We start from the raw sequence: 15,932 nt of genomic DNA, 5'->3' as shown, positions 1-15,932 counted from the left end.
ACAAACATTGACGAAACTGACTATATTTCGGGACATTAAAGTGAGTGTGGTCCAACAGCGTGCCGTCTACCTTACCTCCCACACAAGAAGAAAGTTTGTCATCACATCTCTGCTAGGGACTATGGACCCCCCCCCCTCCCTCCCACCAGCAGATCCTCACCCCTGTGAAAATATCGGAACCAATATCTAGTTTGTGTTCCTCCTCAGTGACTACCCACCACAAGTTAGTGTTTACCTCCGTGCTAACCTAACCTAACCTAACCTAACCTCCCAAGTCTCCCGTACTGACAGAGAACACGCTGTCCTAAGGATTATTGGGTGGTTGTGTTGACAGGTTACAGAAGGAGGAAGGGCGACTGGAAAGATCACCACGGAATGTTTTCTCTGTCGGCGGAGTTTACAGCGGTACTCCCTCCTACAGACAAGGATGAAGGGGTCCTGGGTTACTCTACATAGACTCCTGTATCTTTCTCGTGGGAGTCATTATGATCTTTTATTTATCTTCTTCGTTTTAATCAAGATGTCCAATGGTGTTGTAACTCATCATTGTATACCTACTATCACATTCTCTCTCGTGTGTGCTAGCTTGGGGGTACTCTCTCTCTCTCTCTCTCTCTCTCTCTCTCTCTCATCATACACCGAGGATGACCCCCCCCCCACACCCCCACCATTGAGATACTCGCCAACACAAAAATCCGCCACAGTTTATTTACTCGCCTCAGCCCATGGCCGCCGTGAAACAGAATATGCATGATCCCTCCCCAAACATTTTCATATCTTTTATTTTCATTTTTTTATTCTCTTATCTGCGGTGCCTTAATTTAGACGCTATGTTGATTCGAAAGTACGTGACGTCATAGTAGAGATAAGCTGAATATATCTTTTAACATATGTATAAAAAAGATAATATTTAACGTATATATTTTTGAGACATTTATATATTTATGTTTAGTTAGGTTAGGTTAGGTTAGGTTAGGTTCGGTTAGGAAAGGGAGAAATAATCGGACAGAACCAAACAGAATATCATACTGGTCAAGGTTCAGCCAGTGTGTGTGTGTGTGTGTGTGTGTGTGTACAGCATGCCCGGATACGCGTGGATTCTACCAAATTATGTTCTGGACGGGTTGGTATTCCTCTACCAGTTGGGGGAGGAATGTGCTCTAAAATTACCTCCAAAAATACATTACAGGTTAAATTTTCCTCCTGTATCGCTCTGCCTTTTCCCTCAACTCCTCAAAAGATGATGTAGCTTTTACAATCTCCTTCATTTAGTAGAAAAATATATGTAGAAACTGGTGACTATTTCTCGGTAAGACAGTCCTAACCTAACACACACACACACACACACACACACACACACACTCCATGAGACACACTAGTTGAAAGTCTCTCGTCCTAGCCATTCAACTCAAAACTCTGTCTCAGTAACTTGTCTTAAGCTTTGGACGTCCAGAAGACCTGTGACCCTCCCAAGTTTACCATCGACGTATCTTCTTACCGAGTCTTCTTTTACACTTCCTTCCTCTCTCCTAAACAAACTTCATTCTATTCTATTTAGTTAAAGTAGCTACAGTATCTACGTAACTACAGTACCTACGTAACTACAGTATCGACGTAATGTTAAAGTAATCACGTGTTATTATTGTTCACTCTGCTCCCTCGACCAACACACACACACCACCCTCAACATCAGCCATCACACTGTACCTATAATCAACACCAATTAAATCTTCCTCATTTGGTTTATCAGAGTCCGCCACCTCTCTTCACACCTCCTATAACCCAACAGGTCTGGTAGGTTATTCCATTATCCCTGCTGTGGTTGGTGGATTAAGATTGTGTTAATAAACTTCGTCGTAATACCAGTCAAGACTCCCCAGGCCATTTACTCCATCCTGTGTAAAGTTATGTAATGTAGAAGTCATATTTAGATGAGTTGCTTAATGGGGGTAAATATTTGTTGTAATAGTTTAGAAATTTTTTATGGTTCTAAAATAATCAAATAAATGTGAATCGAATTTTATCTTCTATTTTGTCCCGGTGTTTAGGTTAGGTTAGGTTAGGTTTTTTTGTAATGTATGTTTTCAAGATTCAGTCAATTCCTAACCCTACCTGTCGAGCATCACCTCACCTCACCTCACCTAACCTGCACCACCACCATACGCCACCTCCAATGTGTTAACTCCCCTTTGCAAATCAACAAGCAAGAAATATATTCATAACATTTTTCAATCACTCCCTATACATCTGCCTGTACCTATATATCGGGAGTCACATATATCCACATATATATATATAAAACCACGTATGAATATATATATATATATATATATACTTGACTGCATGATGGATTTACTTGCCTGGAGAATGAAAGAGGGTTTTCCACTCCCTCCCACCATGATACACATAGCCTCTGGGAACACCTCTCTTTTTTTCCCCCCACCCTCTCTCTTACCAAAAGACTCCCAGAAAAGGAATCTTCCCTCGGGGACTATCTCCTTCACTACTCTCAAAGTTCACCAAGCTAAAATCCGCTACATCAGTTTTTATTTATTTTGGGGGAAAGTTATTTTTTTTAATATCATGAAAGGAAAAAACAATATCGAACATTTTCCTGCATCCTAAGAGACTTGTATCCCTCACACACGCATAGTGGAGGCTCATGGTATACGGAGGCCTGGAGACGGTCAACACAAGCAGGGTTCATTTCCTTACAGTAACTCTTATCAACAACGAAACCACGGCGATACGAAAGATAAAAGACCATATCAACTACGTCTTCATTGTTCACTACTTTATTAGAGGACAGAACCTCCCTTAAACTACGTGAGGACCATCCAGCAAAGAACCATAATAAACCACGCCTTGAATTCTATGGTTATACAAGATCTTCAAACCACGTCAGGACAATGAGAAGAACCACGCTTGGATCATCTACCACATCACCTTGGTAAACTACGAGAGAACCACGTCTGGGTTAGGGTGGTTAGAGAGGCTAGTAAGGCCCTGCAGAGCATTTTGGTGGTTAATCAATATGGTGGTGGTACACAGAGGAGATGGTCTCTGACGTCAGCCACACCTCCCTCCATGTTGTGTTGAGAATAGCATAGTGGAGGAGAAGCCCTTCGCTCGTCCACCCTCCACCTTTCCACCCACAGCACCACCACCCCATGACATCCCCCCCCCTCCTCCTCCCCAATCCCTCACCATCTACACCATACTATCCCCCATCCCTCACACTATCCATCACCATACACTACACACACACAGCATCATCACACAGCAAGGCCGAGCCACAGATCAAGAAGCTTTCATGACAGCCAACAGCCCCCACCGTGGTCACTTGAGGCACAGCTGAGAGTCCTGTTGTTGCTATCCTACAACAGCTAAACAGAAATACCTACACGAGCTTCAGCTTCACGTCTCTGTTAACGGATACATAACAGTCCCTCTTGTTGAGCTCTGAGAATGTGTTACCACCATAAAATATGAACTCAGGTTAGATATACTGTACATATGTTCATTCAGGTATTTATAAGAGGTGAGTTTAGATCAGTGCACCTGGCGGACCTCACCTGGCGGACCTCACCTGGCATACCTCACATTTAAAGGTCACTCCAAACCATAAATAATTTCCTATGATTAAAGTAAATCACTGATATAATAAGACATAAATGTGTCTTTGGAGGTACACGCACACGAACACACGCGCACACGAACACATGCACACAACATCAAACAGCCAAAGCTTCCCCTAAGAATATTTCCAAAAACCAAACTGTAAGGGTGGTGTGTGGTGTTGCGAGGCTGAGGGTGGGTGGGCGGGTCAACACTATTCATCACTCACAGCAGCGGCGCCAACACTAACCTGACATTGAGGACCATCCCCCTCCCACCCCCGCCCACCTACCCCTCCCGCTCCATCATCTATCCTTGCCGCCTCCTCCTCTTCTCTTTCCACCTTCTATCCTCCTGTCTGCCCGCCCACTCCTTCCTACCCTCTGCCTATCTGTTCTATCCTCCCCACCGCCCATTTTTCCGTCTGCCCGCCCAATCTCACCCCCCCGTCCATCTGCCCTCCCCTCCGTCTATACTTCCGTGTGCGTGTATGTGTGTGTGTATCAGAAGCAACTCACAGCTTAATCAATTGGTTTAAGACCTGAGAGTCAAGTTTGTTTCATTGAAGCTGTTAACTTAATGATCAAGTACAGTTCAATTATTTCCCTGACACAAGTGATGCATCGAACTATATTATTATTATTATTATTATTATTATTATATTATTATTATTATTACTATTATGCCCACTAACATCCAAGCTTTCCTAACACACACACACACACACACACACACACACACACAGCAGGTTAACTTAGTATAATGGTCTTTTTTTTCCAGTTCTCTTTTCTTCCCCCTCATCTTTCTCTTCGTCTTCTTCTTTCACATCTTCCCCTTCTTTCTCACCTTCTTCCCTTCCTCCTCCTCCTCTTCTTCGTTCTCCTCCTCCTCCTCCCCTTCTTATTTTACCTCCTGCTCCTTCTGTTTTTCTCCTCCTCGTTCTCTTCCTCCACGTCCTCTTCCTTCTCCTCTTTCCCTTCCCACCAGCCAAACACTACACAACTGACTGTAATGGTAAGGTAAGGTAAGGTAAGGTAAGGTAAGGTAAGGTAAGGTAAGGTATGGTAGGGGAAGGTGGGGGGAGGCAGGGTAAGGGGTGAGGTAAGGTAGGTAGGTAGGGGGAGACAGGGTAAGGGGTGAGGTAAGGTAGGTAGGTAGGGGGAGACAGGGTAAGGGGTGACGTAAGGTAGGTAGGTAGGGGGAGGCAGGGTAAGGGGTGAGGTAAAGTAGGTAGGTAGAAGGGTTAACACACTACCAATGACTCGCCTCGGCCAGGTAAACAAACAATTTGTAAAGCTAATCACCGGTTTAATTATCATCAACAATAACAACACTCACCTGTACTGCTCATCCTTGGCTGTGTTATACATACATACAAACATACATACATACATACATACTCACTCTCTCTCTCTCTCTCTCTCTCTCTCTCTCTCTCTCTCTCTCTCTCTCTCTCTCCTACAGAGCCACATTACCCCCCACAGAGCCACAAACAAGCGTAACATAGTGTAGTAAAGGCGGGGCCAGCAACCATGTACCCAGCCCTGTGTTAACTTGATTTACTTATTTCATCCGGCATTAAGTGTCCCTTCACATAAACACAGCTCTCTCTCTCTCTCTCTCTCTCTCTCTCTCTCTCTCTCTCTCTCTCTCTCTCTCTCTCTCTCTCAACCTGCCACAGTCACCACCAAGACACAGCACATCGAAAACAACTAAGCATCATAACACAGCATTTAACACAGACCTGTCTATCTTAACCAATTAACAACGTAATACAAGGATATCTAACCTAGCAGTAATACCTAACTTAACCAACATCTGTTACTTTACATCTCCCTGTCTAACATAGCAGTAACACAGTCCTTTCCTATCTCCCGTCTAACATAGCAGTAACACCCTCCTCTTCTGTCTAACATAGCAGTAACACCCTCCTCTTCTGTCTAACATAGCAGTAACACCCTCCTCTTCTGTCTAACATAGCAGTAACACCCTCCTCCCCCGTCTAACATCTAGTAACACCCTCCTCTTCTGTCTAACATAGCAGTAACACCCTCCTCCCCCGTCTAACATAGCAGTAACACCCTCCTCCCCCGTCTAACATAGCAGTAACACCCTCCTCTTCTGTCTAACATAGCAGTAACACCCTCCTCTTCTGTCTAACATAGCAGTAACACCCTCCTCTTCTGTCTAACATAGCAGTAACACCCTCCTCTTCTGTCTAACATAGCAGTAACACCCTCCTCTTCTGTCTAACATAACAGTAACACCCTCCTCCCCCGTCTAACATAGCCCACACACTAACACAGGTGATGCCGCTAACAGAGCACTGAGAACGGTGGAGGAACTGCCAGCATCCCTCACGTTAACTTAATTTACCCTTCATCCAGCCTCGAGTGTTCCTCCTCCTCCTGCTACACTGCCGTCAATGACAACATAACAACACCCCCACCACTCACCAACCACTCTCAAGATGTCTTCCTCTGTGTGTGTGTGTTTAGAGCAAATACATCCACCATGGTTCACGTACGCCCGGAAGCACTACAAGATTAACTCTCCCTTCTCCCCCTCTCTCCCCTTCCCCTCCACACCACCTCACTGTCGACACGTTAATCCGTCTGGAGGTATAATTTAACCCCTCCACCCCACTCCCTGTATGACCCCACAACGCACGAAAACCCATCAATAAACTCCTTTACCTATTCACAATCAGCCTTACCCCCCCTCCTGAATCTCCCCTGCAGCCATCACCGTGTTGTATCTCAAGGGAGTTTAAGCTATCCTTATTCACATCTCCAACCTGAAGGAGTTCTTGTACAGGTGTGTGTGTGTGTGTGTGTGTGTGTGTGTGTGTATATACTGGCCTGAGCACCTGTCATAAGTGGTCTTGGGAGAGGAGGTTCACTATATCGGCGTGACAGTATATTAGTGTGTGTGTGTGTGTTGAGTGAGTCCTCCACACTGATTACTAGATTATCATTGGCTCATGGTCACACACACACAGCATCTCCTGTCACCAACACCACCTGTCACCTAAAACCACCCCGTCACCCATATATTGCCTACTACTTGTCACTTACACCACCTGTCACCTACACCATCTGTCATTAACCTTTTCACCTTAAATAAACTCAACTGCAATTTCCAGGTAATGTTTTCAGTCATCACGTAGCCAAGCACCAGGAGACGGAGGGGGGGGGGGGTCTCAACACCACTGCATCACTGTCAGCTAGTTCCTGAGAAGACCACGACCCAGATAGTGGAAAAAAATCGTATATTTTGTTTTCCTTCTCGTAACTGAAGGAAACAGAACGTACTTTATTACAACAGAGTGCCAGTATATATTTTGGACGTCATTTTGACTTCATCTTTGTGACTGCCTGAGTGAGGGAGTAAAATGAGTTATTACAACCCCAGTTCGTGAAAAATTCCAACTAACGAATCTCTTAAGAATTGTGTGAGTCAGTAGTGTTAAGCCAAGCATCGCCAGTTTCCACTTCACACTTTAAGACTGAGCCTCTTCCAGCTAGTCACTAAAACTGCCTTACTTTCTACTAAGCCTCTAAGACTCCGCTGGTCCTTGTAAACACCAGAAAGACTCGCTCAGCCATGTTGCTGCCAGAACTTCTCGTGACGGCACTCAACACCGCTCTCCTTATTATACGTAATTATACATAAACGGGAGATTAGCGCCGCCGGTGTAAACACTTCCTTCACGAGGCTGTCAGAGGTGCTGCTCCTAACTCATAAGGTCCACTACACGCCTCCCCTTCCCCTGGCTTTCACAAAGACTTTGCGAGACACCATCCTGCTCCAGCCTCTTCCACAGACCCTGTTCCAGAACATTTCACAGACCCTACCCTTGGCTCTGCCCTACACCCATCACACTTAATAGCCCACATTATCCATCTTCCATCAAAGTCAAGTAGTGTCTTTACTGGAAAACACACTACCGTCTGCCGTGTTTCTTCGAAATTGATCAAACAAAGATTTATTTTTATAATGTTGGGTGTTGACGCTTGACCTTTTTTTTTACAAATTTAGTAAATAAATTCTGAGATTTCCATCACACGGCTGCCTATAGTTTCAACACAGGTACAATGACCTTTTGAGGTACTTTATTCATAAACACCCACAAACGTGTACACGTGTGCGTACATCCGAACAAAGTAAGAGAAACAATAACTCGGTCACGCTCCGTGCAGGGATAAAGGGTTGTGGTGCATGAAGGGCGAGTGTGTTAGACGGGGACACGCAGACGACGGTGACAACCTGACAGTGAGGTAGAGGGTCCTGTCCTTTATGTTGCTGCCTCAATATACCACACCCAGCAGGGGCTTCACGCCACCACACCTGCCACTAAGGTCGCTGAAGCACCGCGTACGACATGCTTTATGTGATGTGTAGAGTGTGTGTGTGAAGGTTGCAGCACGCAAGGGAGAGCTCAACACCTGACACTTTCTGGGTCAATCAATTCTTGGTCAGGTATGGCTGGATGTGTGACGGCTCCTTATCCCATACCTGACGTCATGGATCAACATCCACCACACACACACTCAACTGACAACTTAGGTGATGCATGACGCCTTTAACTCCAGCTGTAAGGTCCCCTACACATACTGAACCTCCGAGGGCAGAGAACAACACAACCTATGACGACCAGAGTGAAGCAGAGTACCGTACTTCCCAGAGGTATCGTGCTGCTCGTTCTGTGAAGGTGTACAGCCAAGACCTGGTGCTGTGAAGATGTACAGCCAGGTGTCGTGACAATGAGTGAGCGTGTGAAGCAACAAGTAAAGCAGTATAATAGTCAGTAAGGGCGGGGCTGCACCAGGTATGGTCAACACAACAACAGTCACCGCCCCACACAGAGACTGTTAAGGTACACACTAATACACACCACCTGGTCCCCCCTCAGCCACTAACCTTCCTGTGTGTTACTATTTACGGGTACAGCAACAAGAGAACACCTGAAGCAGGGAATATGGGGAGAAAGTTGAAATACTTCTTCCATTATTACTTTTCTCGTCGAAAAGACAACAATATCATTCCGCCTCAACCCAACCAGTGTTAAAATAAAATGTCCCTCACCGCTGAAATAAATATTACCTAAGATATTGTGCCCAAGGACTTATTAATAATATTGTTCAAGAAAAATAGGAAAAAGAGTTATCGTGGCCCGGAGGTTACATAATATTATATCACACACACGCCCCGGGGAGAGAGGAAGACATCAATTACCTGTAATAATAAATTTTGTCCAAGACTTATTGTATAGAAGTAAAAATATGAACATCTTTAAAAACAAAATTATACTGTCTTCAATAATATCATCTACACACACACACACATACACCCACCCACCCACCCACCCACACCCACACCCACACACCCACACCCACCCACACACCTTACCCATACAAAGACTTCATCATAACACAAAATAAAAACCTCTAATCCAAGAACGAACAAGAGTAGCCACAACAGACAAGACTCAAAACAATCACAGACACACACAGCTGTCATACACCCTCTATCTCGACCCAGATGAAGGTATAGTGCCTCCGTGGCCCACCCAGCATTACCTTCACTACCCCTCCCCCTCCCACACACCTCACAGCACTTGTCAATCACGTGTGTTCTGCGATAATGACAACAAACGATTATAACAACACACAAGGGGCAGCTACTGTATATCATAAGTCAGGTGTGTTAGGTAAGTCAGGTATATATTCCTCAGAGGTTTAAATTGTTGGTTTAGGTTTGGTTTATTTCAGGTGTGTCTCTCTGGCAACACTTAGCTGACTATCACTCTCACCTGGGCCCTACTACACTGTGGCTAACGGCGACCATCTGAACTACTGTACACTCGCAACTAGCCTCATTTGTTTACAACCATGACGTGTCGCATTCATAAAAGGACAAAAAAAATTATATCACGCTGAATTTATGTTTAACTGCGATACTGCGTCACTGGTGTATAATTTCATACTTAAATATATATTAAAAAAAAAGTTTGAAAAAATAAAAAATAAATTAAAGTTTTGTTTCCACCTAAATATTTTTTTTTTGAGGGGGGACTCATATGCACCACCACCAAGTTTTGTAAATATTCGTGTTTTGAACTAGATTAGCTGAGGCCGTGACCCAGAGCCGGCAACTTGGCTCTCCCAACATCACCTTTACACACAAATTTGAGATGGATTTTAACCGGGCGGGTCCTATCTGTTACCACCAGCAGCACTACCACTACTACCACCAGCACTACCACTACTACCACCAGCACTACCACTACTACCACCAGCACTACCACTACTACCACCAGCACTACCACCACACAGTCACAACATGATCCACCCTTGTTAGTGTTGTTTGTATGTATGTATGTATGTATGTATGTATGTATGTATGTATGTATGTATGTAGTTCAGATACGTAATCCACTTAAGTTACTGGGGGAGGTTAGATAGGGAGGATAGTTGGGTGGGGAGGTTAGTCGAGTTGGGAGATTAGATGAGATTAGCTGAATGGGGAGATTAATATAGTGAGGAGATTAGTTGGGTGGGGAGATTAGTTGGGTGGGGAGGTTAGTTGGGTGGGGAGGTTAGTTGGGTGGGGAGGTTAGTTGGGTGGGGAGATTAGTTGGGTGGGGAGATTAGTTTGGTGGGGAGGTTAGTTGGGTGGGGAGATTAGTTGGGTGGGGAGAATAGTCATGAGTTGCGTAAGTGTCAAGTAACAAGTGTCATAAAGTGAATAGTACTTATCTCCAGTGTCAAGTCACATTAGCTATTATTCAACTCACAAAAAGTTGGTCAGGAAAAAATTATTTGCCAAAACTTTTCTCTTGCAAACTTATAAAGTAGGACACTGAAAACTATGCAAAGTTACACCTGTGTTAAAGTAGGTCCAGGTAAAGTGACTACTAATTAAAGGTGTGTCCAGGTAAAGTTCAATGCATCCACAACAGCCACGTAAAGTCACACCTGTTAATAGTCACACCTGGTTAGTCACGCCCCTATAGTTACACTTCTTAGTCACACCTGCTTAGTCACACCTGTATAGTCACACCTGCTAAGACATACCCAAGTAAAGGCACACCTGCTCAGTCACCCCCACACAGTCACACTTGCTTAGTCACACCTTAGTCACACCCCACAAAGTAACACCTGTTTAGTCACACCGCCATAAAGTAACACGGGTAAAAATATCCCTCCTGTTACAGACGAAGGGCTTCATCTTGTCCCCAGGTAACACCTTAAACACTGTGAGGCATTACCCAGGTACAGGTACAGCCAGACCTGAGAACACCTGCTTTTAGTCACATCAACGTAAAGTCACATCTGCTTTTAGTCACATCTACTATTAAACTCAGGTTAAGTGACTCTAATTAATGCTCTAGCCACAGGTAAAGTGATACACTCTTTTACGTTTACATTCAGCTTAAGTCACACTTCACTTAAAGCTGAACCCAAGGAAGAATTGATAACGAATTAAGTTACACAAGCAAAAATTAAAAAGACATCGAGACCTAATTAAATGCACCTGTCTGATGCTTTACCACTGTAGCAAATGACACTTCCCTAAAGGTACCACACGATTAACACCCCTCCCCCACCCCCCAACCTCCCCCCCCTTCCCCCTCCGGAATAAAATGCTACCCGTGGAAATTTAAAATATGTATAAAGTTACTGTCGCCCAAGTTGCCCCGGAGTGTAAAAAATAATCATAGTGAAATTAACTTACCAAGACGGAAACTTAACATGAATATTATATCAATCTGGCCTTAAGTGCTCCCCCCCCTCCTCCATCTCTGGTAAGCTATACGTCCGTCTGTCCGTCTGTCTGTCTGTCTGTCTTTTAATCTCCCTACAAAATGCCAAGTTAATCACATTTTGTTTTTCTTCTAAAGTTGTAAGAATCCTAACCTAACCTAACCTATTGAACGGTGGTTGATAAATTTATACCGACAGCTGAGGCAGAGAACATACATGAAAAACTAAAGAATAGAAAGAAAAAAAAAACTCCCTGTATTCATAATAATAGAATTTAATCATGAGAAAGTTAGATTTTTTTTGGTTTTATTAGAAGAGGAAATAAATTGTATTTGTTGAGTTATAATTTTTTTTTTTGTCATGAGTATAGAATTTGCTCCAAGAAGATCTGTTTCAAAAAGAGAATTTTAAAAAAGGAAGGAATTTATTTCCTGAGAGTTTAAGACTTAATTAGAGGAAGATAAAAAAATAATAATAATAAATGCAAGAAAAAAACATTACATGAACACATAATTTTTCTCTGTCAGGATAAAGAGAAAATTTGTCGCAGGAGAGAGGAAATTTTTCTCTCTCTCTCTCTCTCTCTCTCTCTCTCTCTCTCTCTCTCTAATCCTGGCAGGAGTGGTGACGCCATGCCACTCACTATAAAGGCTTCAATAATATACCACCACTACCACCACTATCACTACCCTACCGCCATTACCACCACTACTTCCACCACCACTACTACCACCACCACCACAACTACTACCATCACTCAACCCGACCTTTCTGGGAGGAGTTATTAGACTGGTGACACGAGCTGACCTCATCCCTTCCCCTCCCTCCCCTTCCTGCCGTGTTGGGTCATCCTCCAGGTCAAGGTTCGTCAGTGTTTGTAGTATCGATCAACTTCTTGCTTCTGACGTCACCCTTTATCATCGTCCTACCGTCCAGGTCTCTCTCTCTCTCTCTCTCACACACACACACAGGTCATGCATCTCATCATGTCATCGTCCAGGTCACAGTTTATGGCTCCGTATGTCACCGTCCAGGTCACAGTTTATGGCTCCGTATGCCACCGTCCAGGTCACAGTTTATGGCTCCGTATGTCACCGTCCAGGTCACACTTTATGGCTCCGTATGTCACCGTCCAGGTCACAGTTTATGGCTCCGTATGTCACCATACAGGTCAGCCATGACTCTCCAGGTGCCACTGGTAGTAGGTTCTTCAGCCTATCACCCCGGCAGGCACTGTGGGGTGACACTCAGCGTGTAGGCACACCTGCCGTTACAAAAGGTTCCTCTCTTTCGCGATTCACCATCCGCTGCATAAGGCCCCCCTCCCTTCCCTACCCCCCCTCTCCTACCTCCTGCAGAACAACAGCATCCCCGGCAGGTGTAGAGGCGACCCACGTGCGGTGCCGTGGGTGGGGAGTGTCCTGTGACGCGTGAAATAAACATTGTAATCATTACTTGGTCGGTGGTTTCCGGGTGTAAACACTCCAGACGTGTCGTGACATGTTCCTCGTAATTATTTACATAAACAGCTGGTCGCTTGTGTATGATTTACGATCACTGTAGATATACGACTGTGTTTTGAACCGTCACTTAAAGCCAGACAAATGATCTGGTGCTGGATAATTGATGGGTGTTTGGAATGTAACTCGGCTTCCATGAAATTTATCTGTAGGTGGTAAGATGAGGTCAGCTGCTCACTGCCGCAGTGGACCCCAGCCACCACACCCCCACCACACTCACCACACATTGTACACACTCCATAATTTCGTCTACTCACTATACCTCCGTCAGTGATAGTGACCATATATGTCACGCCATCGCTAATATATTACGGATTTCACAACACCGGCAACATACATACTTTTCAGACTATCGATTTGATTTTTCTGGATAATGTGTGACACATAATTGCCTTCTTACATTAGCGTAAAAACAAAACAGTGGACTTCGTTTTCTTTGGCGCCTCCCGCCTGAAAGTTGGTGTTGAGAAGTAAGGTTGGGCGCAGTGTGAGCGGTGCACTTACCAGTCTGCCCTTTGCCCAGAGTCTTCTCCAGTCTGTAGGGCCCGACATACTGATGGTTGTCTGGTGGGTGACTGTTCTCCTTCTGCATGGTGGAGGAGTCAGGTAAGTAATCCGAGAGCACATCAAACTGCTTAACTAACACTAGCGAGAGCCCGCCAGCGCTCCCCCGCACACTCGACCGCCATGTTGGAACTAGGGGTGGGCGGGCTGCCTGGCGCGGCCGCAGTGCGCACTGACAACACGGCTGCCGTGCGCGATCAATAGACTCCAGGCATGGCTCTCTTCCCTCCGCCACCACACTCCTTCCCCGACCACACTCACTCCAGCCCGGGTCCTCCTGCAGCCACTACCCTCACCAGCCACCGCCCTCACTCGCCGCTAACACCTTCTCCAGGGACACCACCCACTGTCCCCCTTAAGCTGCACTACACCACTGTGGGCGGACTAACACTCACTACCACAGCTACACGTGACCAACGATCACAATAATACGTGTATTTGGCCACGAGAGACTTTTCTAGATTCCGAAAAATACAATTGGGATCGTCAGTACTGTCGACTACTAATAAATATACTAGGGAGAGGCTGCGAGGGAAGGCTCACTAGCTCTCGGTCCATCGGCACATTATGTTCCATATCTAAATAAATTATATTTCAATAGAATTTAAAATTTGTCTGAACAGGGATCAGAATTACCGAACACCTCGACCACTCGTGGTGACTTCTCGTAAGAATTCATAACATGAAGGAGAAGTTTGGTGGGGTGCTGGCGGACTGGCAGGACCTGCCGGGTGACGACCGCTCAGCTCTCCCGCGCCGCCGTCGGCAGGAGACCCAAGACCTGCCAACGATGACTCACACCCTCCCGCAACCCCTACCACACCCCGCCACACCACACCCAACCAAACCACACCCTGCTACACCACACCCTGCTACACCACACCCTGCCACACCACACCCTGCCATACCATAACCCCTCCCACCACACCCCGTCACACCACACCCTACTATACCACACACTCCGCCACACCACAACCCTACTACACCACACCCTGCTACACCACACCCTGCTACAACACACCGTCACACCACACCTCACCACATCCCGCCATACCACACCCTGCTACACCACACCACCACATCCTTCCATACCACACCCTACCATACCACACCGTGCTACACCACACCCCGCCACACCACACCCCACCCCGCCATACCACCTCACACCTCACTATCTGTGTGTGTTGTATCCCTCTATACTGTGTTCTCTATAAGTTATAATCATGGGCCTTAGAACGAAAAAAAAATATTCCTCTAGGGAGAAATAATATTATTTCCTCAAAATCTTTTCTTTCGGGATCTTGGGGGGGAAAAAGACGCCCCGCCCCCTTTCCCTCTCCCCGTCGTGCCTGAAGCTCGTGGTCTACCCCTTCAGGATCCTGCTGGGGCTTTTAAGCATTGCCTAGACCCTCGCCCTACCTGTATGGTTTCTCAAAATGCTTTCCTAATCAAATAATAAACCTAATCTAATCTAATCTAATCTAATCTAACCTAACCTAACGTGGTACACCGCTCCCATATTGGTGTGTTAACACTCTACCACACACAAAATTAGCTCGGGGAGGTGAAACGTGGAACGATGTTTTTTTTTCTTTTTTATTCCGATATTGATTTCAGCTTACTGCAGGTGTGGGCTGTTTGACCACGTGTAGGACAGTTACAGATCTTCCTCTCTTTTTATACCTGTAACAACAGTACACTATAAGTCGTCTGTTATGGTAAATATAAAGTGCGTTATTCTATAAGTTACCAGGAGGCGTCTTGGTATTATGAAAGGAGCGTGTACAGTCCCCTTCACTGGTGCGTTTACAGGGGTTCGTTATATAAACATTCCACAAATCATTACATTGAGATATTTGTTTTAATATTGTTTTACTTTGATTCCATAGCATGTTTACTATTGCTAGTTTCCTTCTGTCGAATGTAAACAAACACAGAGCTGCCACATTGTACAACACCTGACGACCCCCTGTAGATGGACTTGTGAAGGACCGTGTACCTTCATGAGGCACATATAGAGGTCCGCTATGAGAGAGGCTGTACTGTACAACCACTCACTCGTAACTCAGCCAGCGAACAGACAAAACACACAAGATGTTGCTTCTGGTAATACTGTTTATTATTATTAACTACTATTATTATTAACACACGATCGAGGGGGCAGCATATGATATGATAAACCGTCAATTAGAGTCGGTACTATACACCCTCGGACAGTGGTAGGGACGAGTGATATTTTTTTCGATATATATTTAAGTATTTTATAAATCTGAATATTATCCTCGTTGAAAATAACATGATAATACTGTAGGTAATTTTAGGAACAATTTCTGTTAATTCGCCTGGAAATCCAATTAAGAGTCGGATTTTTTCTTCAAAACTTTCCTAAGGCAGCTACCCGCCCCTCCCCCCCTTCCTCCTCCTCCCGAACTTCCGCTCCTTTAAAGAGATCCGCCATCGT

The 15,932-nt window shown here is 45.1% G+C and overlaps 1 protein-coding gene across 1 annotated transcript in view; it reads right to left on the bottom strand.

The window, feature by feature from the left end:
- Nucleotides 1-13,626, bottom strand: part of LOC121853707 (serine/threonine-protein kinase BRSK2-like) — a 226,800-nt gene extending 213,174 nt beyond the window's left edge. The window contains 1 exon segment of the mRNA XM_042348044.1: nucleotides 13,412-13,626. Within this exon segment, the coding sequence (XP_042203978.1) occupies nucleotides 13,412-13,499 (88 nt within the window). The 5' untranslated portion in view covers nucleotides 13,500-13,626.
- Nucleotides 13,627-15,932: the final 2,306 nt, after the last annotated feature.

This window comes from Homarus americanus, unplaced genomic scaffold (assembly GCF_018991925.1).
Source record: "Homarus americanus isolate GMGI-L3 unplaced genomic scaffold, GMGI_Hamer_2.0 scaffold13041, whole genome shotgun sequence".
Lineage (NCBI taxonomy): Eukaryota > Metazoa > Arthropoda > Malacostraca > Decapoda > Nephropidae > Homarus > Homarus americanus.
This window is presented reverse-complemented; position numbering and strand designations above follow the sequence as displayed.